This window comes from Anarhichas minor, unplaced genomic scaffold, assembly GCF_050575085.1.
Source record: "Anarhichas minor isolate MPS153535 unplaced genomic scaffold, ASM5057508v1 ptg000043l, whole genome shotgun sequence".
Classification (NCBI taxonomy): Eukaryota; Metazoa; Chordata; class Actinopteri; order Perciformes; family Anarhichadidae; genus Anarhichas; species Anarhichas minor.
In genome coordinates, this window is record NW_027466489.1 from 582,933 (window position 1) to 606,687 (window position 23,755).

At 39.5% G+C, this 23,755-nt stretch overlaps 2 protein-coding genes across 2 annotated transcripts; one reads left to right on the forward strand and one right to left on the reverse strand.

Annotated features, from left to right (window-relative positions):
- Positions 1-1,705: 1,705 nt before the first annotated feature.
- On the reverse strand, positions 1,706-7,700 carry LOC142970613 (E3 ubiquitin-protein ligase MARCHF9-like). The gene is made up of 4 exons (XM_076110946.1): positions 7,356-7,700; positions 4,194-4,349; positions 3,066-3,258; positions 1,706-2,004 (listed from the first exon to the last, which is right to left on the reverse strand). Exons 1-4 carry the CDS (start codon positions 7,698-7,700, stop codon positions 1,706-1,708), a joined length of 993 nt encoding a protein of 330 aa, XP_075967061.1.
- A 5,151-nt stretch (positions 7,701-12,851) lies between these two features.
- On the forward strand, positions 12,852-23,755 carry cdk4 (cyclin dependent kinase 4). Its single transcript, XM_076110937.1, has 8 exons — positions 12,852-13,085; positions 18,559-18,793; positions 18,881-19,016; positions 19,181-19,348; positions 19,646-19,755; positions 21,657-21,707; positions 21,791-21,926; positions 22,961-23,755. Exons 2-8 carry the CDS (start codon positions 18,576-18,578, stop codon positions 23,048-23,050), a joined length of 909 nt encoding a protein of 302 aa, XP_075967052.1. The 5' UTR covers positions 12,852-13,085; positions 18,559-18,575; the 3' UTR covers positions 23,051-23,755.

Below are 23,755 nucleotides of genomic sequence, written 5' to 3' on the forward strand. Positions count from 1 at the left end.
TTGTGCTGTTCCTTGCTGCTATGTCATCTATTTTGTTTGTATTATAATTGCTTCTATTGTTTCTGTTTTTACCATGTAAAGCATATTTGAGTACCTTTTAAAGCGCTATACAAATCAAATGTATTATTATTATTATTATTATTATTATTATTATTATTATTATTAATAATAATAAACATTTCTGTCCTTGTATTTTATTATCTATTGGCATGTCTATGAGTGACATCTCATCACAGGTCAGTTCAATAGTAATTGTCCATTCTCAGATTGTTTAATTTGAGTGTGAAGACAGTGGAGCTGCTGTAATCACATAGCCTTGTACTGTGTAGGTGTACTGTGTTTATTCAATCTTGTAAAGGGTGGAATATGGTCTCAAAAAATAAATAAAATGCCTCTATTCTACATGGCAAAATCTACTTAAAATGACCATTGTGTTGCGACAAAGTTTAATTTCACAAGGCTACTTTAAGCTGAAAGTCCACATTATTATTTTAAACAGATGCAGGTGTATTTTATTATGTCGTATCTACTAACTATCGCTATTAGTTATTATTGTTGTTGATGTGATATAATTGTTGATATGTTGTACTGGGGAGAAAATGTTTCCAATAGAAACAGTAGCCCACCCAGAGTCAAACATCACAAATACAGAGTTCAGGGAATATAGCGAATATAAGTGAAGGATTCTTAAAACTTCCTGAAGCCACTCAGTGGCTCGTATAGGTTTTTCTCACTTTTATAATCTTCACTGTGGTGTCTATTAAATGGAAATGCTGCAGGTCCCTCTGGGTGTCCTCTGAGTCAGCTGTATCTTCTCAGTTCACTCTGTCAAGAAGGGTTGACACATTATAGTCCCCTGCTGCTGGAAGGCTTCACCAGAAACTTGTTTTTCGCTCATAGGTGCACAGAAGACTGTAAACTGAGCTCGCCCTTTGTCTTTCTCTGTCCTTGGAAATGTGAATGGATTTTCACTCAAGCCTCTCCCAGATTTTTTAAGACAATTATACTATGATGTATACATTTGTTTTCAAGCAAAATTTGCTAAGATCCATCTTGTTGCCTAAAAATGAGATAAAACACAACACACAGTTCCACTTTGAGATCAACAAAGTCTTTATTACAAAACATTAATTGTACTTTAAGGGTATGATAGTTTAAGCAATTGTGCCTTGTTTTATTGGGCTTTTCAATATCTGATCCATTGACGTGGACCGTCAGGAATATGTTAAATTATGGGGGCTGGGGCCAATGTTATGGTCACATGAGTAGGAGCACAATCATTTTCACTATCAAACTCTCTCTTATAGAGTAAAATCCAAATCAAACTTAATGACAATCATTTTCTTTTTTCTTTCGAAAGCAAAACATAAAAAAAACATGTTGTAACATGGGTTATGGTCGTAAAAAAAAGAAGCTTAATAGCTCTAAGAAGCTTTTTCTTTTTCTAAATGTATGCATTTTGTCTTATTTGTCTTGTTTTCAGTCTTTGTCTTTAAAGTCTCCGATAAAACTGCAATGTTCTCCCTTTGCCCAAATATCTCTTGTTGTCCACTTTGAGCTCAGGGAGATTCTGAGAGGGAAATGTGAGACTAGAAGTTGACGGCAGTGTTTATGTGGCAGATTGGGATTTTTTTTTTCATTAAATCCCAATCAACACTTTGATCTCCTCGTCAGACATCAGAGCACTTGTCTGAATGACCCAGCCTCATACAGTGGTCACCCTCATGACCACCTCATGGTTGGCTCTGCGCAGACTGTTGGGTCTTAACTGGCTGAGGATGTGTAAAATGGTATAGCCACAGTGGTGGTTGAGAATAGTCCTGACATGTCGACTCGCTCTCTGTCCGCTGTCTGAGTTCCTGTCAACACGACCTTTACTGCTGGAACTGATGGGGTCACCTAAGTCCTTAGCTTTCTCATAGTTCAGCACTTTCCACTGCTGGTTCACCGCCTGCCAGCGCTTAAAGATCCGGAAAACAGACGATCCTTCATGGATTATAAGGCCTGGGCATTAAGGACAAAGGGTGGGGGAGGTCGGGGCAGGAAGCAAGGTTACATATAGACAAACAGTTGTTTGTTCGATGAGAATCAGGAAGTAGTAAAAGGTACAGAGTGAATAAGAACTATATGTTCTCAAAAATAAAAAGATTAATATACTAGACTTGTTTGTGGGTATTTTGGACTGATGTGTGATTAGAAACACGTGTCGATGAAAATCCCTTCAAGGAAGAGAAAAAAAAAGCAGAGACAGAATGCAACAAATATACTCGTGCAACGCAAATGTTATTTCTGCACTTGTTTGTGCACTTAGAATAAACAAATAGCACATAGATTACTGTATTGTTTGTGTAAACTATCTCCATTGTGCTTTGCAGTCAGCTACTGAGTAAGAGATAATGATAAAAGCATCGATTGGATGGATTGTCATGAAACTTTGTACAGACATTCATGGTCACCAGAGGATGTATCCTACTCACGTCATGATCACCTGACTTTTCTTAGCACCGCCAGCACGGTGACATTTTGGGCTCTTTGGAAAAATGTCTTGACAACTCTTAAATAAATTGCCCTGAAATTTGGTAAAGAGATCCATAATGCCCAGGATGACTGTGCTGATCTCCTGACTTTTCCTCTGGTGCTGCCATGAGGTTCACATTTGGGGTTTTGAGTGAAATGTCTACTGCTGGATGGGTTGCCATGAAATTTGGTTCCCCCTCTAAATTGTTATTACATTTGGTGATCCACAGAGCCGCTAGCATGACTGTAGACTGTCAGTCTTGTTAATAAGACTGGTTAATTAAAAGCTGAATTATACTTGTAATTTGGCACTGATTATAGCCTTGAAATAGCTGCTCCATTTTAACCCCAGTAAATATGAATGTATTGTTAATTTATTGGAAATGTTTAATTGTGTGCTGGCCTGTAAACAATTTGCCCAATTTTTCCCGTACTCAGCTGACCTGTTAATACTCTAGATAGCAACTAATTGGAATTAAGTATACCATGAGCTGTCTCCATATGCCTTATAAACAGTACCAGATTACATAGTTATGTGTGTGTCTTACCTATACAAACTATGTCCATGAAGCCATACATGCCGTAGCATATCTGGAAGAGAAGGTCCTGCCGCTGCCATTTGGCTGAAGGGCTGAGAGAGGACCACACCAACCAGGAGATACTGGCGATGAGGAACAAAGAGCCCAAGATGATGGCTGCAATCTGCACCCTCTCAATGACAGTCAGAGAGATGGCCTGCCACTAGAACAAAAACAAAAATGGACTGAAACTTTGAACTTTAGATGTCAATTTCAAAATCCTTCTCTACTATGTGAGAAACTGTAATAGTGCAGGGTTTGTCTCAGAGTGTAAAGCTCTACACCTTTATATTGATGTAACCACAGTGCTTTATCAGTCACCAACGTGCTATAAAATAACAGGTTCACTGAGCCTCTGCTGCCAGGCTTTAACACAGATAGTGAAACCCTTTATTTAAGTAAATTAGAGAATTGCTGAATGAATTAAACAATTTCACTAATACCATCACACCAGTTCTCCAGGAATATTATAGTGTCCATTTATAGATGCAGGGATTGTAGCAAGACAAGCGTCTGAGGGAACAAGTATTTCATCTGATAGTTTCTCTGTTCCAGCATTCAGAAGCTGACAACATTTGGTGATTCTGTCTGTTCGTCTACTGTCTGTGTGCCACACACACTTTGGAAATGTGCAGTGTCTCATTCATTTGTTCTTGGCATCTTCCTATAAGTCCTCGTCACTTTCTTCTTCTCCATTTGTCAGTAAAAAAAAAAAAAACAGTATAAATAGCTCTGTGAAAATTTACATATTTGCTACTTATCTGCCAACAGCAACATGCTTCCTGTTAGGAATCAGTGCACGTTGACAGGACAAAATCAGTCCAAAATGCCTTCGTGGAATGGGTGATGTCAGCACTGCATTGCCTCTACTGCATGCCATTACATTCACCTTCTGATCAATGACCTCTACTGTGATAACTGCCAATCACTCACTCAAATCTGGCACCGTAAAGTTTGCAGATGGCTTTCTGCCATGTAGCTTGGCAGTCTAACGTCAAGGACTTTATTGATATTGTTCCTTTAAACGTCCTTTAAAGAATATTTCCACATTAAAGATGAACACAGAGCGAGAGAGAGACAGAGACAGAGCGGCTGTACCTGAAGTGGGTTTTTGGTGCTGATGGCCAGGACCTGGTACTTGAAGTAGCAGATCTCACAGCTCCAGGAGCCTCTCTCACTGATCCAGCGGATAAGGCAGGACTGGTGAGTACAACGCACAGAGCCAGCACAGCGACAAGGGCCCAACAGCTCTCCCTGCAGGACAAAACAAGCAGCTGCATTCAGCAGGATCTTGAAGCTATTATTAAATCTGCCTGTTACAAGATTTGATTTGGCGAAGATGACAGTAAAAATAAAGATGAAGATCTTTTTCACAAATAGAACAACTTGCCTCCTCAGCCCTGACAATGTTACTGTCATATTTTATCTACTGAAGGCACAGTGTTGACGTATTCAGTTTTGTTGCTGTTATGAAGCTGGCAAAGGGATTAAAAAGATAACAGCTTGGAGCAAGCACCAACAAATATGATCAATATGAAACTACACAGTATGCATGCACATGGACTAATAAGTTAAGAAACGTAAGATATTAGAAAGAATGGGGCTGTTTTGATGGAGCATGACATCATTGCATTGTAGCTTGTATTTTCTTAGTTTTGTTATGTTTTGTTACACATTTTGGGTTACGGTTGACATTAGTATATTTGTCTCCAATGATGTTTTGGTGTATTTATCAGCGAGAGAAAGGGTTTCAAAGTGACATTAAACATCAAGTAATAATGACAAACTACAAATCATTGTTACCATTTAATGTAATTATTACCTATCTGCAGCTTTCTTTTAACCCGATCTTATCACTTTAAGAGTATTTGTCATTAAAGCTTTGATGTCTGCATAGTAACTCCCATGATTCCTGACACTCTTGTGCATCTCAGGTTTTTGTATATTTGACCAGGTTTCTATTGAGTTCCTGCTTCTCCCCAGGTTTGTTAAATCTATATGTTGGTGTTTACAGGTCTTCAGTGACTCTGGTTTTGTTACAGTTAAAGTGCGACAAAGCTATCCCATCTCCCTTATAAAATCGAAAGGTCGAGGAACGTTTTTTCCTGTTTCATTGTCTCTGGGTCAGTAAGATCAAAGCTCCCACAGCTCCCTTGTTACTACGTCTAAGGTTCACTTTCGTTGCCAATTAACTGCTATTTTCATGTTTTTTTCTCTTCATTGGCTCTTCAGAGCAATTTTCTCAAACAATTGTTACTGCTTGGTGCAGTAATATAGAACATAATAAATAAAATAACTAATGACTCTTTAAATTTCTCTGTCATTCATATATACGTATGCATTATTCTGTGCCTGTACAAGTAACCACCCAGTGTTTATTGTCTCCATCAGCAGTGTCTAGGATCCTGTATCTCCAACCCTCCAACGTCTCTCTAACAGTTGCATGAATTTGTCAGCTTGCCTTTCTCTCCGTTCACAACAACAGTTGGGATGAGATTTTTGGAGCAGTGATCAACTCCATGACAATTGGACATACAGAAATAAATGGAGTAAATTCCTGAGAAAAGCTTTCAACAGTTGATCTCCCATTTAATTATGACTAGGGAATAAAAGCAACGGTGCCTCATTGTTACGAAAAGGTTTTAAGACGTGGTTGATGTGTTCAGAGGATATCAGAAATTCAAAACGTGAATCAAAATGTAGTAAAGAGAGAGTCTTCGGTATTCTGGCTTTGATGCATTTCACTATGTTCGGCTTAACGCATTCATGGATACAGTTTGCTTCTCTCGTGTCACTTTCAAGTATCCTCGAAAGAAATCACAGGACATCTGGTGCAGGTTTTTGCTGTCAGTGTGAGACTCCCTAAGGCCCTCGGACTGACAACACTCTTGCACGTCTCATTTTATTTTCTGTCTGACTCCAGGTAATGTGCTAGGTCTGTAATTAGTTGGATATCTGGAGGGGAAACAAAAACTTTCTGAGATCTCTAGCAAAGACTGTCTCTGAGGCTGATTTCATCCTTTATTGCTCAGATGCCACGTCTCAGACAAGAATGACATAAGCTTTTTAAAAACATTTTAACTTTCTGTGCATCCATCCCCTCAGCTCTCCTTCATGTGAGAGGAAGACACTGTACTTCATGTGACCTTTCTGTAGCCTAAAGGAATGATCAAAGGTTTGATAACTGTATTAATGGTTCCTACTGAAGAGTCCTGCCACAAATTATTGAAACTTCTACTGCCTCCCTCACTCAAATCCCTTGGAGAAATCTTTCTTCAGTGCTTTTGTAAAATGGTCTAATTTTGAGCATCAGATGCTGAATATATTACTGATCCGATCACTGTTGATGGATTAGTTCCTTATAGTCTTAGTCATTCTGGATCTTATAAGTATAGCAGCCTTAATACACACTTCCAGGTCTTTGAAACAGTTGGGTTTTTAAGTGTAAAATGAGTTTTTAAAATTGAATTCGTTCACACAAGTATCAGTTTACTTGTTATGAGGACCACTCCTCAGCATGTGGAAAGAGTTAAGATAATAATGTCTTCTGTGGCTCTTCAGATCTGAGAAAATAACCCTGATGACGTCATCTGGGTCAGTTTGAGCTAGGAGATTATAAATTTATAACAAATTGACATGGACAAAGACATTGAAATTTACAAAGCAGGGAGAGTTTTGCAAAAAATATACAATTGAGTTGCATTATGGTGAATGTTGGATCTTTTTCTAAGCTTGACTCGCAAAAGTCAGGATGTCTCGGCCTCTGTTGCTTCAGTTTAGTTTTTGACTTAAGGCTGAAAACTGGTTCAAAACTTTAAAAGGTTTACGTGGCAAGCTGTTATTTCTAGATAGGCCTATATTGTAGAAATATTTTGCAAAAATTATATGAGTCAACTTTCTACCAAGAATTTGGTTTGTTTTCCTAAAACAACAAAGTTTAATTTTCACTTTCGCGTATTCTAGTATTCATTTTCATGGTGAAATTTCTTTGGATTTTTGAGCTCAAACAACAGTAAAGTAGTGAACATGGCCTCTCGTGACCTGCTTTTGAACAGACTTTCTCAGATGAGCACCACGTGGTTTGCGGTCCCCTGAACCAGCAAGGACCTGCATTGCTGTAGTGCAGGTTCCTACAGGTTTCTGGAGCCCCTAGGCAATTATTGATGTTTGCTCATGGGCACCAGGTCCCTACTGGATAGCTGACCCCTTGTTAAAGCGCAGGCACTCACAGTACTACCTTTATTATTTAACTAACTATACCGTCTCCGGGCCTTGGAAGCAGATCCGGCATTGCGGTGATCGCGTCCCGCTCTCTGAGAGACTCGGGAGGGAAGCGGCGTCCAGGGCTCCTCCCTCGGGTTTGTCTTCTTCTGTATCCTCCAAATCCAGGCTGCGTGGCCGGGAGTCAGAGCCATAATATTCCTCCTCATCGTCCCGGTGAGAGCAGTTCAACGGCGGCCAACCACAGCCTCCTATAGCGAGCCCTCGCATCCTGGTCTGCGTGTCCGGGTCTGTTCCCGTGCCAGTCCTCCTGCTTGATCCAGAGCGCATCAGTAACAACACTTTGAGTTCATTGAAAAACGTCCGGATGCGATACTTAAACATTCTTCAGCAGCTTTACTACACAGGCACAACTGCTCTGTGAGACAAAACAGCCCTCAGCTTGACTGTGGCAGGTCCATTATAAATTAAAATCAACATTACTATTATTATTGTTAGGCCTGTTATTATTAATGCTATGGCATCCAAACCATTTGATTCCAAGTAGGCAATTTACATCCTATTGAATAAAATACAGATCTCGGTCAAGGAAGCACGATGGGCTATTATCCCATCCCATTAGCCCACAGCGCTTTGCATATCCTGTTGTTATAGCATGTGGACCGCAATCCAGCCAATAGGGGAGCATTATTTCTCCTGGATAGAGCCAATGGAGGCTAAAAGCTGCACGAACTGTGAGGCACCAACATAAAAGTCAGAAGCGTCCAGCATCTTTCTCCCATGCCCACATTTTCAACCCGGTTAAGAAGCACTGCATTGTTCCACTTGGTGTTTCTAAATCATCAGCGGACAAATGTTGGAGTATATTTGTCTTCAGGTGGAAAAGTAGCGAGGGTGTCTGAGGGGGTTGATATTAAATCCTATTAACAACTAAGTCAAAGCCGATTTACATTTGAGTTTCTCCATTTACCTACAGGGGAGATGATATCACGACAGCAAAGCGTGCATCCTTTGTTGTCTCGCAGTGGCATCCATCAAGTCACCAGTTTTTCCTCTTGTCTCTTCTTCGCTCGAGCCTTTTTTTTGTTAGATCGAGTGGCTTTCGTCCCACACCTTCCGACAACCCCGTTACAAAGTTACAATCCAGCAGCGTTGCGTGTTAGAGAAGGATACGAAAAAAATCAAATCTGAAGAACAATTCAAATTGATTTCACGACAAGTTGCACTCACAGTTCTCTGTTTTTCCCAAACATCTCTGCGCCAAAAATCCGGAGGAAAGAGGTGTCAGATATGGATTCCTGCGAACACAAACTGAGCCGACAGCAGGCTGCAAGCGTCCCTTCCGGGTTGTTGAAACAACCGCACATCATCCTTAAATCTTCACCAAATTAAACCAAGGCCTCCGTGAATCAGTAAAACAATAAACTGCCACATGGCAGGCTGCGGCGACGTGTCCACGACCTCCAGGGTGTTGATTGTCAGTTGTTTATTTTAGGCACGTCGGCTCAAACCTAAACTTCTTTATCGGTTTAGTTACAGAAAGCAGTTTTCCTTTAAAAAAAACACCTTCCGTCCTGCGGCTGAGAAGATGAGCTCCATCCGCAGCAGGCAGCGCACTGACAGAGGCTGCTGTCCGAGGTGCTGATGTTCGCGTGACGTGGAGGCCACGTGCTGCTATCCATCGGCTGATGGAGGAAAGAAAAACAACTATTGTAAGACGCGCGCGTGCGTGTGTGTCACCAGCTCTAGCACTGTGTCACAAGACTGTAATGAACACAGAACAAAGACTCTCTGACAGAAGGACATACAAGAGATCCAGCTTTTACACAATCACAACACGTCCGTCAGATAGTTGTCTGAGAGGAGACTGTCTGCTGTCTAGTGTTAGAGAAACAGTCGCCTGCTCCACCATCGCAAAGAGAAGCTTTGTATTTGTTTGTTGAATTCAGCTTTTTTTAAATGAAGGGGCTATAATTATTGTAAGCATTATGGAATAAATATTATCTCCAGATAATCCTCAGCTCTTTCTAAATAAATCTGTGTTGAATATCAGAAAATGTGTTGAAGAGAGTCACGTTGTTTATAAATAGGCTTTGTTTTTAACCTGTTCCTGTTTTCCTTCAATGTAAATATACAGGCAGGGGGGGGGGGGGGGGGGGGGGGGGGGGGGGGGGGACGACATGTGCCGGTAAAGAGATGAATTAGCTAACATTTGGATAGTAGCACACATTTACTTTAAACTTAAACATTATTTCCGATTTAGCTTTTACTCAAGTGCTTGATGACTTTAAGGCATTTTCAGAATCACAAGAGGTTTTGTGGTCGTTCTAAGTGATCAATCGTTTGTTAGATGATTGGAGCAATACCCGTTATGAACAGTATGAGTAAAAGTTTGGTGTTTAATTGGACAATTTTCTCCATCAATCCAAAAGTGATCAGTGAATATCAATCTGATAGCTTAATTTGAATGAATCTGAATAAATATACATCACAGTTTTCAGTAATATGTTTAAAAGAAAAACAGAGCAAACAGATTCAAATGTGAAAACAACACTACAAAGGGAGACGATAAAAGAAAGACGACAAATTCAAGTTAATGGAGATCTAGATGGTTTAATGGTATTCAGTGTCTCAAACAGAAACAGACACCCATGTGTTAACCTTTCATAAAGAATATCGCTGAAATAGTGCAGCCTGGATGTTACAAATGTTTATAAGTAAAATGGAAGGTGCAGTGGAAGATAGCATGTCAAGGTGCTCAGAGGATTAGAAACACGGTGTGGTAAGGAGAGATACTGTCAGGGTCCGAGGCATCAGTGGGTGGTTAACATTATTACAGAGCCAGATAAAGTCCTAAATGAGCTGATGCAATGAAGTCCCATGAAGATGTCATCCTTTTAAAGAGGATGTAAACAAATATGTTAAACACACAGTAATTACCAAACATATGTTTATAATATCTTCGGTCGTATCACTTTTAAAATGTAGAATTTGGTCTGCTCTATGAAAATAAAATGTTAGTCAAGCCGCTGTGTCAGCTGCTTATTACACCAACATTTTTCAACATTTGTGGTGAAAACCTGAGAACTGGTTTGAAGCATCTGAGAAAGACTTTAAGTTAACAAAGAATACTTTCAATACTGCTGCTGCTTATTCTATTATAGCAATTTGTCTGAAAGAAATCTCATATTAAATAATGTTATGTTCTGTGGGGGAAAAAACAACTTTAAAAACAACTTATTTAACATTAAACATGAAATCAAATGAATCACAATGTTTACTGTCAACACAAACCGTAATATTTCTAAGCAAGTGTTCATCTATAATTGTGGATATGCACGATATTTGTCTAAATTGTATGGAAGTATGGAAATTAATTGACATACATACACAAACAAATGTATGTGTATGTGCCCTTTATTTCATTATAAATGTATAACATGTTTTGTAATTATTTGTGGTTATTTACCATTATCATTTTCTTCTTATTATTATACATTTATATTCTGTTTTTCTTTTCCACATGATCACTCAAAAAATAAAACATCATAAACAAAAGTAATTTTCACTGAAGACGTTTTGACTTGTCACTGTAGAAAGAAACACGGATGTAAATAATAAAGTGAATGATGGCTGAATTCCATTTAGCTGCTTCAGTTTCAGGGTGCTGGTATTGTTCATGTTGGCTCACTGTCACACTGACTTTAAAAGAACAGAGTCATTGTTAATGTTATCAGTAAAACCTTTGCTTTGGCGATGAATAGTAAACATGTCTGCAGTGATAAGGGCCTAAAAAATACTTAAAACAGTTGGAAACCTCTCATTCAGAAGTGTCACTTCAGCAGTTCTGGTGGGGCTAAAACCCCTGGAGCTACTTGAATAATTCATTTTTTTTAAACAACTTTTGTCCCAGCCACTGAGACACTCTGAGACAGTCTGCACTGTGACTGCGCTACCTCCCCATTTCTGGCCACAAGTGCAGATACTGAGAGCGTCTTCTTTCTTCCCCTCTAGCATGCAGCAGTAACACAAGCGCAGGAGCAGTTGGCTGGGAGGAAAACTGCAAAAGCACTCAAACACTGCATCCCAAATGGATTGGTTGTGCCAGACACTAGAACACAAACTATGACCGTCCAAATAGGAGTTTATTTATAAGCAACCACAAGTCTACCATTCATGTTTTTCTGTGATCACATGCTTTTGAAACATCATGTGTTGAAAGCTGCCAGACATTGTGCAGTTTGTTTGTAACCAATGAACAACCATAAAAGAGCAGAAATCAAAATGTAATGAAGAACTGACTCTCAGGTGTACTCTTATTGAAAATTATTTTTGGAATAATCTACTTGAATTCAGTCCATTTGTCAATTGTTGGCCAATTTGGACCCCTTGTTAACATCTAAAGCCAACATGTATTTATTCAGGTGTCTGCTGAACAAATCCCTGAGAGTACAGAGGCATCAGGCTGGATGAGCATCAGAGTAGGACGATCATTCAGACTACTGTGACCGAATCGCCAAAATAATAAGTTATGAAATATATTTTAGCATTAAATCAGTATGCACCATACTGATGAATGTTTCTAATTCAATCCCTGGTTTACTAATGAAAAATGTGTTATTTTAATTAGTTTAATACACAAGTCAAGTCAATTATACTTATCCCACACAGGGAAATTCATGTGGTCAAACACGTTTTGTATAAAACACAGAGGTACACTTTATGTGTCCTGACAAACACACACACACACACACACATCCACACACACACACACATCCACACACACACACGCACACACAGTCTGCAGGCCTGATCTCATTACTACAAAATGAGACAAGAGATTTCGCTCAGAGAAAACGAAAGGAGAACGGGCTTCATTTGTTTTATTCACTTTAGTCCCACATAGTTGTTTTTATTTTACTTGAAGTTATGTGGAATACATTTCTGTGTGTACAGTTGTTACACAGCTGTATATCATACCAACAAATACATCTTTGTCAAGAACAACACACATTTTCAAATACGCTTAAAGGTTAATTCAAACTATTTTAATTTGGCTTATTGTGATGTTCTTGCTCCTAGCAGCTTACACCATAGCTGTAATTAGCAACTAAAGTTTATTTTATGGTTGGCACATATAATCTATTGTTATACGTTATTCTTTTTTTCTATTTCTTCTGAACATTGATCTAATATATGTATTTATTTTCTTTGTTCTTTTAGTTGTTATTGTTAAATTCTTTTGAGAGCTATCACTTTAACTTTATTTGTTTGTGTGCAAATAAATAAACTAAAATTAAAAGGGTGTGTCTGATATTCTTAGGCCTATATTTTTAGAATCTGAAATAAACAGCCACATAAAAGCCTTTGTAAAGATATGCATTTAACAACTACAATATCAAAGCATTCTTCAGCAATGGATTATATGATTTTTGTAACTTTCCAAGGCTCAGCAGCTTTAAGGGCTTCACACATGACAGGCTATGCTGTGAAGATTCCTTTTAAGCTCCGCCTCCACCAAGAGTTGCCAGAAGCAACAGGAAGCGACGACCCAAAAAAGAGTGCAGGCTGGAAGAAAGAAAAGAAACATTGGAGGCCGAAAACATAACCTGTTGATTGTCTTCTGTACCTCAGACCCACTGCTGGAGCTGTACACCTCCGCCTGGACCCGACCCGCTTCTGGAGGAGTTCTACGTGGCACACTAGTGAGCATGTCCTCCTCATAGAGCGAAAGTAACGCTCACCTGCTGCAGAAAAGACACGGGCGAGGTAAGTGAAGTATCCGAGCTGCCGTGCTTCATTAGTGTGACACTTGGGCAGTTTGTATAAAGTGGTACAGATGTGGAAATAGAAGTTGCTGACGGTGAACTGTCTCTGCCGTCTGTACTTTTTTTTACTGTCTTCCTCCGCCACGTCAGTGAACATGTAGGTGAGGAGGGGCAAAAAAAAAAGTCCGCGTGGCCTGTTGTGGCTTCACTTTTTTAATGCCAGTTTAATCAACAAAGGAGCGCTATGGAGGAGCACCACGTGTCGGGGACAGAGGGCTCTCCGTCTGCCCTGGCCTGTGTCTGCCTCCGCCCACTGGCCGCTAGATTATTAAGTGGATAAATGAATGAAATGTGGGGAAGAAAATAGAGCTGATAATCAATAGGCCACAGACAGCCCCTCTATCTGCTGTTCTAGGCCTCAGTGAGACGTCCAGGTGTTGTGCTAAAAGCTGCTGTTTCCTCTGGTGTTGCGTCACCGCGGAGGAAACGATGAGAGGGTTTTAGGGTGACAAGTATTGAACAGCCTGACCACTTCCTGGAGGACCAGATGAGGTTTTGCACATAGCCGGATCTTTCGTTATGAGACAGCGAAGCCCTTTCAGTTCATTCTGTAATGCGGTGAACATGTTTTTAATCAAGCTTTTGTGTTGTTGTCAAATGAAGGTGGGGACACTGCAGGGGTAAGAGCCAGATGATAATAACAAGACGATACAGGCAAGAGTTTAGAACAGTGACTTTATTATAGGCTGTAGTTTGCATGCAGAGCGCACTCAGGGGGTTATTTTCTAAATATAAAATGTCTGGCTCAGTAAATATATATGTCAGAATTGACCAGAAATAAAAGATCCTATACTTTTCTGCTACTTTCTACTTCTCCTTTACTTCATATGAGAGGCAAATCTACTTTTTACATAACTTTATTTGCTAGTTACTTTGCAAATTCAGATTAATAATAAAAATATAGCCAATAAGTAAATTAGGATGTAATATTGTAGGCTAAAATACAAATGTATTAATCTCAGGGAGTAAAATATACAAGCTAGCAGAGGATCAACCAGTTTAGGGCTGGAAAAATCTTCTATCACAATATAGGTCATTTCATATTTCAACAACAACATGCATCACAATATAACATGTTTTCTTGTAATTCAGTAAATATATAGTCCATATGAAATAACTACATGGTAATGCCTATTTTTGTGTACTCTGTGTGAATTAAATACTTAATAAGCTAAAAGTATTTTCTCGTTTATTTAGATATAAATATTTTATTGTTGTTTTTTATTATTAATCCTTTTCTAAAGGAAGTTGTGGGCATAACATATTGTATTTGCCTGTAACCACTAGATCCCAATTTATTTCTGGTTTATTTCTTCCACCAGTATACGCGAGAGTATTTTACACAGCATGGCAGCAATAGCACTTCACTGAATACCTCGAGATATAATTAACCCTATATGTACATGTTTAGTAGAACTGTTGATCTCAGCTCTGGTGAGATTAGCATACAGATCTGAAAGGCTGTAAATAAAGTTATTTCATCATTCCAAAAGGGCTCATGTACAGTATTGCTACATTCAGCAGTGACTCTGCATTTATCTGTTTTCTTCTCTGGGGTTTCTGGAGCAATCATGTAATCAGAGTTCTAGTCCAAACATGCCGTCTCGTGCTGTCAACAGACAAAAATGTGACGTCCGTTTAGAGCGTCAGATGTTTGAGTATCGGCTTTATAAAATAAAGAGACTTTCTTTATTTCACACTTACAAACCCACTGTGCTCATAGTTTAAACACAGTTATATTGACACTTTAGTGTTTCATTAATGCTGTTATTAATCATGGACATTTTTATTAAAATCAATGTTTTGTCTATAGAATGTCAATAAGTAGTGAAAAATGCCAATAACCCTGAGCCCAATGTGATGTATTCCAACTGCTTTATTTATCCGACCAACAGTTCAAAACCCAAAGATACTTTATTTTACTATCAAATATGAAACATATTGTGCCAAAGCCTCACATTTAAGAAGCTGCAACCAGCAAATGCTTGGCATTTTTGTTTTTATAGTGACTGAAAGTATTAATTGAATATCAACATTTTAAAATCCTTTTCAGTCGACTGTTTGTTGATGTAGTCACATACGCTTTTCAGTGCAGTGTTAGTTGGCTGGAAGTTACAATGTTAGTGGAAGATATTTACGAGAACATACATTTAAACAAGGTTATACACTAAAAGACCTGAAAGCAGGCACAATGTTTTTTTGAGGTAACCATCTCTCACCTCACAGGAACGTGGTAGTTTAGATGATGAGTCTCTGCTCCGCACATCCTGGTCCCATAAACTTTACTTTAAAGGCCTTAAAAGTAGCAGAGGACCACCGAACGGCCATCAGTGCACTGAAATAAATGCTGGGTATGAAGGTGACGGGTGTTAATGTTGAATAGGCTCAAACTAAGGGAGGGAAGGACCGGGATGATGCTCTCTGTGGTCGTGTGCTGACGGATGGAGTTGGTGAGGAGGCCAGAGGAAAGTTCGAAGGGGTGGGACAGAGAAGCTGTTTGGGGTTGAGTGGTTGAAGGTGCTTCCTGTGCCGGCAGAGTGGCGGCCAAAAGTCCTGCGTCAAGTATATTTGCTTTAAAATGGTGTCTCATTCAGTGAGTCATTTTACTTCTTCCAGGAGGTCAGGTACTTTGTTCTGTAGCTCGCAGATTATAAAACATTTGGCGAATGTAGAAGAGCATTCATAAATTCCTCTTTGAATATGCCTATAAAATATGTCCCACATTTCTGCACTTTGCGCTGAAAGTACCTGGAGAGCTCTTATATGAGGCTTCACTCTAATAGAGGCACAACTAGACATAAAAATCCTTTGCATTTCGCTCTAAGCATAGTTGACTCCTGCTGCCAGACTGGTTGAAATATGATAAGGTTGTCTATTAGCGACCCCTCTTTTTCACTCAAAAGGTGAAAAGTGGGCGTGAAGCCCTCATTGCCTCTATATAATGTTAAAGCTGCATCAATCGATGTTTTTTAAATGAGCAAGGGGTCAAATGACTGTGTAATGTAAATGAGTACCCTACAATACAGTTACCCTTAGCACTACAGAGCGCTTTAACACCTTTCAGCTCATTGTTTTGGTTTTACAGCCCTCAACTTTACTTTTTTAAATTCTCAGTGCTTTCATCAGTCATTACCAGCAGGATCAGGCTCTCGTCCATTACTGCCAGCCCCAAACTGCAGTCAAACAAAATAAGCACCTAGCTGGTGAACATAGTGGAACATTTATTAGCTAAGGAGCCAGATAATGTCCTCTGAAATTGGTGGAGACCAAAACGGAGCTAAAAAGAGAATTAATGTTGGATTTGCAACAATTGAAATGAATTCTTATGTCGCTTTGTGTCTGCTGGGTGTGTAAATAGGCAACTGTTTGTTAGCATGTTCGCTGTCAGAACTTTGTCAGGTAATAAAATGTCAATATTGTGTTTATGTTCCATTGGCACCAAGTGGCCAAAAAGAAATCAGTGAATGCAGGTTTAAAGATGGCAGCGTCTGCATTATTAGACGCTCAGAGGCCGAGCAACTGCTCCAGCTATACATTAACTCCGGCTGCGTCGGGAGGAGATAAAGATCGACGGATGGGTCAAACAAGCACAAGACTTTAACCCAGTAGAGCGCTGTTCATGGCCTGTGTGAAACCAAAACTCAACGTTGACTTATTTTAAGAACGTTAAGGTAACTTACTTATTAACGCACTCAACTTGAGTACGTAAGATAAGTTTCATAACGAACTTCCTTATTTAACGTTTAACGTTATTGACCCCTGAGAGAAGAAACCCAATTTATTAGGATTTAATTAATATATATTATATATAATAGAGTTGGCAATATGATGAAATGTACTGTGAGACAGAAAAAAACGTGTCTATTGTAAGGTTAACGGCTGTAGCGTAAATAAAGTTTAATTATCTTTGGTTGTGTTGGGAAATGTTGAAAATCACTGAGCGGTACTGCTTCATGGCAATATTTGATTTACAGGTTTCTTTACATCACTGATGAAGTGCTTTGATTTTTTTGGGGGTGGCATTTAATTTACTGGATTAGACATAGCCATCAATATATTTTATCTAGAAACAGTTTTTCAGTCTTCAATACTTTGTAATTGCAAATGTTGCACATTCAGCACTAAACCAGAATGGCCTGGTCAGCTACTTGGCAAGTCCGGCAGGTTGTTTTGCTTCCAGCATGCCCCTCTTTGATGCTGCCTCCTCTGTATACAGCAGTTCTCTAACAGCTACGCGCCGTTAGACGGCTTGATGCCGCAGTGTTTCACTGACAGAAGTACAAAAGTGGAAACGCAGCCCCCGAAGAGCATAGTGTTACAAAAGATCAATTTGTTGTTAAACAAACTATTACTGAGAACTTGCATGACTGCACCACATCCTTATTTCCTCTTTGGACTCTGATGAGGGTCAGTGGTTTACTGCTTCATACATACAAAGCCATCTTTTATTATACATCCGCCAAGCTTCTCACAGCCAGATCATGAGAGAAGTCACTTCCATGTCCAGTACAGGGAGTTTATTGTTTTTTGTGATTTAAGTTTTTATTTACTTTGACTTCATCTAGCACCACCAGCAGGTCAAAACTGAATTTGTCCAATACTTTGGTTGAAGACCAAACACCTTCAAAACCAATGACATCAGCCTCAGCCTCGGCTGTGCTTGATAGCTTTAATGCTAACATGCTAAATTAAGTGGTAAACCGGGTAAATATTACCTAATAAACCTCAGCATTTGGCTCAAAGCTGTGCTATGTACAGCCTCACAGAGCTCCTAACATGTCTGTAAAGTCTCAGTCCTGCTATAATGTATCACATTTAGAATTACACACATTATTATGTGTGGGACATCATCTGCAAACATAACAATAAGAAATGACAAATATCAAGAGACATTTGAAGAAAAGAAAAACAAACCAAAAAGACTGAGATAAAGAGATGGATTACTGATTGTCCGATGTGTTTATGTCTCTTGCCTTCCCGTTTTTTTCATTGCATCATCTTCAATTAGTAGATTTTTGTTGCAGTACTGGGTTGTTTTGGGTCGAGGGTCACTTCAGGTGACAATAGCAGTGAGATCCAGGATGGAAGCTGTTATGTTCTTTGATATAGTGATGTGTTTAAAGTACGGATAAGGTTACCCAGTTCGGCCATTGTTTATTTTCAGTAGAACAGCTCCATGCTGCTTTTTGGTGTGATGCATCAAAATCTCTGCTTCCTTCTTTATTTTTTTCCAATGTTATGCTTTATAAGGTTCATTGAAGTAAAGAAGTAATGTACATATAAGAGGGTAAGTGGGCTGCTAAGAATATTATATTATTTTATTGTAAACTATACAAACGTGATCATCTCATGATTGTAATTAAACGCATTCATAGCTTTTGCATCTGATCTGTGTGTCATCCTTTGTCTCTCAGTCTGTTGGATCTTGGCCATGGCCCACGGCACCGGTGTCCAGTATGAGCCAGTGGCAGAGATTGGAGGAGGCGCTTACGGGACGGTTTACAAGGCCCGAGACTTAGAGAGCGGGCAGTTTGTGGCTCTGAAGAGCGTGCGTGTGCAGACGGACCAAAATGGCCTCCCAGTCTCCACAGTCAGAGAGGTGGCTCTGTTGAAAAGGCTGGAGCAGTTCGACCACCCAAACGTGGTCAGGTAAGACGGCTATACAAAGTGTTGCGTTGTCTACAATTCACTGTGAACACTTCTCACAGAAGTCACTGTTCTTGTTGTGCGCGGCAGGCTAATGGATGTATGCGCCACCCAGAGGTCGGACCAGGAGACGAAAGTCACTCTGGTGTTTGAACATGTGGACCAAGACCTCAAGACGTACCTAGAGAAAGCCCCAGCTCCTGGGTTATCCCCCGGCCGCATTCAAGTGAGAGCTAACTGAAACAATATGTAAACTAATGTATAGTCTGTAAAATAGTCAGAAGGAAGAAAACTGTACGGACTGAACGGAGTGTTTTTTCCTTATTTACGGTCTCTCTGTTTTTAAAAAAAATGGTTCCAGTTGCAATATTCCTGTGTGTGTTTCTGCAGGACCTGATGAGGCAGTTGCTGTGCGGTGTTTCATTCCTTCACTCTAACCGCGTGTTGCACCGAGACCTGAAACCAGAGAATATTCTGGTGACCAGCCAGGGCCAGGTGAAGCTGGCTGACTTTGGACTGGCCAAGATCTACAGCTGCCACATGGCCCTCACTCCTGTGGTACGAACTCACCTGGACCCCAACAGTAGTTGTTTGTGTTGTGTGTGTGTGTATATACAGCATTTTCCACATAATACCATCATTTATTTTAGATTTGAACCATTCAAGAAGCTTCTGGCTCTCCTGAATTTCAGTGAAAAATAAAAGAAATCAACCTTTAGCCACTGAAAATGAGGTTGAGAGAACTAATCTGTCATACTAATCTTAAATTCCTCACTGACAATCAGTGTCTAACGTGACAGTCTGCTGCCAAACATTAACCTTCTGAACAAAAACTTCCATCTTTGTGTCTGCCAGGTGGTGACTCTGTGGTACCGCCCCCCCGAGGTTCTGCTGCAGTCCAGCTACGCCACACCGGTGGACATCTGGAGCACCGGCTGCATTTTTGCTGAGATGTTCAGACGCAAGTGAGTCAGCAGAATAATGTTCAAATAAAGAAGATTGACACTATATACAGTATTTATGTTTATACGTTTTGTTATGATCAATATTGTGTCTGTGTTTAAATCTAGAAAGGTAACATGAACAGATTTTGATGTCATTTGGTGAGGAGAGAGGCCTTGGGCAAAGGAACAGTGCGGTCAATTTTGACGGTGATCTGATTAAGTTTCAGCAGCAGAGATTCGATTACATATCCTGAACCATTGCAAGGGGAGGTTTGTGCTTACACAGGGAGTTCTAGTTTATCATTTAACTCCTCAGGCTAAATAGGAGTTTGAAACTCTAATGAAAATGTCTCCTAAAAAAAAATACATTTCTATACCACTTATTGACAAACATGTTTTTTCACTGGCAACACTTTCCCCCCATCGTCATACTGCGCATAAATCCTACGTAGGGTGGGTGGGGCGTACGAAACACAGCCTCTTATTTCAGGTTTAGGTTACTAGGTTAGGGAAACATTGTGTCTTTGGTTAAATATTGACTAAAGTCTTGTCCCGTCTTGTGTTTCCAGTCAGCAAATGTAATACATTGAAAATGAACAGTTTTATGAACAGAAAATGAAAATGAAAATGGAAAATACAAATCTTTCCTCTTACGTAGTGCTGTTTGTCAATCTAGATTGTTTTGATGGTAGTTTGGGAGACATCGGCTCCAGAGGCTGGTTCTCTCCAATATAATGGGACTATATGACTATACTCAGCTTGTGGTACTCAAAGCAACAAAATAATACATTTACAATACAAAACTCAAAAGCAATGTCATCATGACCCGGTTATTTAAGATTATCCACTGTCCTTGTGAGCATTTTCATCTAGGCACTATTTTCTCTGAACCATAGGTCACGAGGCAATAGTATCCCCTCTGAAAATAGGGGGAGGGGTCTTGTATCCATTAAATTAAATCTGAAAGTCTACACTTCAACCACATATTGACTGCTTCATTTTAATTCCATTGGAAACATGTAAAGAGGCAAAATTGGAAAGAATTGTGTCACAGTCCAAATACTGATTGCCCTGACTGCATGTTCCACCTTTAGACTCGTTCTATCATCGACGATAGCAGATACACTCATTACCTGGAGATGTGAGTGTCCACACACACATGGTGTGTTTGTGTGCCAGTCAGAGCAGCACCCGGGATGAGTTTGCAGAGGGTTCAGAATTTATCTCTAAATGGATCACCACGTAACAAGTTTATCTGCGGCTCCGGGGAAATCTGGTCTGGGGCCCTCAGACTGTCGGCAGTCGAATTGGTGAAAAACAGTTTGGCTTTGCCTCACTCATTATGTCACAGCACGTATATGTATTTTATGTCAGCCTTGCCCCTCTTTCAACCAGTCTACAATAAGTCTACTCTGAAACATACTGGAGTTGTAGTTGACATCTTGAGGTCATCGCCATCATACATGCCGACACAAACCCACTGACACATCATTAGGTGTTAACACGTCCACAAACAGTTACTGCAGGAGAAAGTCAGAATGTAACTAAAGCTTTGTATGCAACATATCCCAGATCAGCTGAGAACCAGTGCACTAACACACACACACACACACTCACAGTAGCTCCATCTAGTGGTACAAATGACACAAGTTGACTTTGGTAAAGAGATTCATGCTTCAAAATATTTGAAGTTTATTGATGGGGATGATGTGATGAAACATTCATAGTATCATGAACATGTTGATTTGGGTGAAATGTTAAACTAAACTTATGCAAACAGTAGAATCATTCAACTTCATGGCAAACTGAAGGACATCATGTTACTGTTTGCCCTCCTGCACAAACAGGAGTTTCAAAGACCTGTGAATAACAAATAACTGCCTCAATCTTTTTAACTTTGGTGCAATCTTTCCGTCTGTTAGACCTTTGTTCTGCGGAGAGTCAGAAGTGGACCAACTTGGGAAACTTTTTGAGTGAGTAACGAATAGTTTACACATTTACCTGACTGGATGATTCATATTATACTGATTGCATTGGAAACTATGTGTCATTTCAGAGTTATTGGCTTGCCACCAGAGGACGAGTGGCCGACTGATGTTGCACTCTCAAGAAAACACTTCCCCCCTCTCTTACCTCGCCCAATCACCGACTTTGTTCCAGAGATAAATGAGCAGGGGGCGCAACTATTGCTGGTAAGACTTTGTCATGAATTCAACATTTTAATGTCAGTCCATCCTGACTGGTATTTGATTGATTTTCAGCTGTGTAGAGAGTTGAAATCATGGCAGTTACGGATCAGTAAACTCAGACTCAATCAGATGAAGTTCTTTTGATTGATCTTACTTATCCTGTTGGTTAAACTAGAGGAGAGAGGATTTACAACAGTCCTGTTTAAAGCAAAATATTCTATTAAAATTGTTATAATTATATAATGAATTTACAGTGCTGGTAAAACTGAAAAAAGGAGCTAAAATCACTACGTTTCTAATGGATTAGTATTTAGTTTAGAATCCAGCTTCCAGATGTGAAAATGGTATCAATCTTGTCTTCTAATTTTTTAATAGGCCTACAGTATTTACTTAAATGTAGTAGTGTCTCATGTAAAATATTATATTAACATTATATAATTATAATTTACAGGGCTGGTTAAACTAAAATCACTACCTCTGCGAATGGATTAGTATTTAGTTTACCAAAGTTTATTTTCTGCGATTGAACCGTGAAAGTGACGTATATTTAGTATATTTAATTATGCCACTCTATATGATGTAGAAAATATAGGTTTAAGTTCAAAATAAGAAACACAATTTTAGACTAGACTGTGTTGTGTTAACCAGATTAAAATAACTAAATGCTGATGACTAAAGAAAGCGAACAGGACGGTAACTTCCTGCACTTTCTGCTGGTTGCCTGGCAACTGGTCCTGGCCAAATGACAGTCTGACACATAACCTCACATAAACGCCGTATTGTCTTTTATCTTATTTTGATTCTGAATACATGAAACAGATGAGATATGACATGTTAAGAGGTGCTCGTAGGAGGATTTTATGACCTCTGGACGGAGCCTGACGAGCTGTATCAGTCGGTTTGCTGAGCTCAGACACAGACGAGAGCATCAACCTCCTCGTCTAACTCTGCATGAGACTGGAGTATTTCTCAAAATGTCGAACTGTTTCTTTAAGACCTGACGGCGCTCTAACACCCTGCTATTCTTTCTTCCGTAGAAAATGCTGACCTTCGACCCCTTGAAACGAATATCTGCCCTGAATGCCCTAGAACATCCATATTTCCAGGACGAGGAGACATTGACTTGAAATGGTGCAGTGAAACATGCGGCGAGAGGTAACGGTATCTAAGCTTAGACCTGGCCTAACCATAAAGGATTTCAGTTTCATTCAGTGCATTACCTTTCAAGACGTCTGAGTTATGCTTTGGGATATTTTTTGTTGTTGCTCCTACATCAAAAAAAGGATTAAAGCCTGAGAAATGGAATTTAAAAAAAGAAGAAGAGTGAATTTAAGGATCACTGGCATGCTTTCCAGCGTCACAATTAATGATGTTAACATGTCGTGTCTTCAAGGACAGTACCAGTGTTTTTGATGTTTGATTTGTGCATCGGTCTCGTCCGCGGGGACTGATGCACAGAAACGTCTCGTCAGTGTTGCTCTTGTTACTTTTGTACCGTGTTTCGACAGAAGGAAGTGGAGATGTCGTCTTTTCTCGTTACAGTCTGAACAAAGTGACAGAAGTGTCGACTGATCAGGGTTAGATCAGTCGTTAGTGATCGTATTGTATTTGTTTTTATATTTATCATACTAAAGGAACAATATGTTTTATTGGAAATCATGAGGAAAGGAAAGAAAAACACACATGACAAAAGTACTGGTATTGTCCTTAAATACTGTCATAAATTGTATCTGTTAACGGAGGACTGAAGGGTTGAACTTCATTTCATATTTAACATTTTTTGAAATCAACCAGCACTGAAACTACGAATGAATAAAACAGTTTAAATCACA

Bases quoted from the DNA above. Each gene is read 5' to 3' on its own strand.
- LOC142970613 (XM_076110946.1), bottom strand. From the start codon at position 7,700: ATGTTTAAGTATCGCATCCGGACGTTTTTCAATGAACTCAAAGTGTTG. The intron at 4,350-7,355 runs GTATAGTTAGTT...TTTGTCCTGCAG, and splicing joins GCTTCCAAGGCCCGGAGACG to GGAGAGCTGTTGGGCCCTTG. The intron at 2,005-3,065 runs GTAAGACACACA...CTTAATGCCCAG, and splicing joins CATGGACATAGTTTGTATAG to GCCTTATAATCCATGAAGGA.
- cdk4 (XM_076110937.1), top strand. From the start codon at position 18,576: ATGGCCCACGGCACCGGTGTCCAGTATGAGCCAGTGGCAGAGATTGGA. The intron at 18,794-18,880 runs GTAAGACGGCTA...TGTGCGCGGCAG, and splicing joins GACCACCCAAACGTGGTCAG to GCTAATGGATGTATGCGCCA. The intron at 19,017-19,180 runs GTGAGAGCTAAC...GTGTTTCTGCAG, and splicing joins TATCCCCCGGCCGCATTCAA to GACCTGATGAGGCAGTTGCT.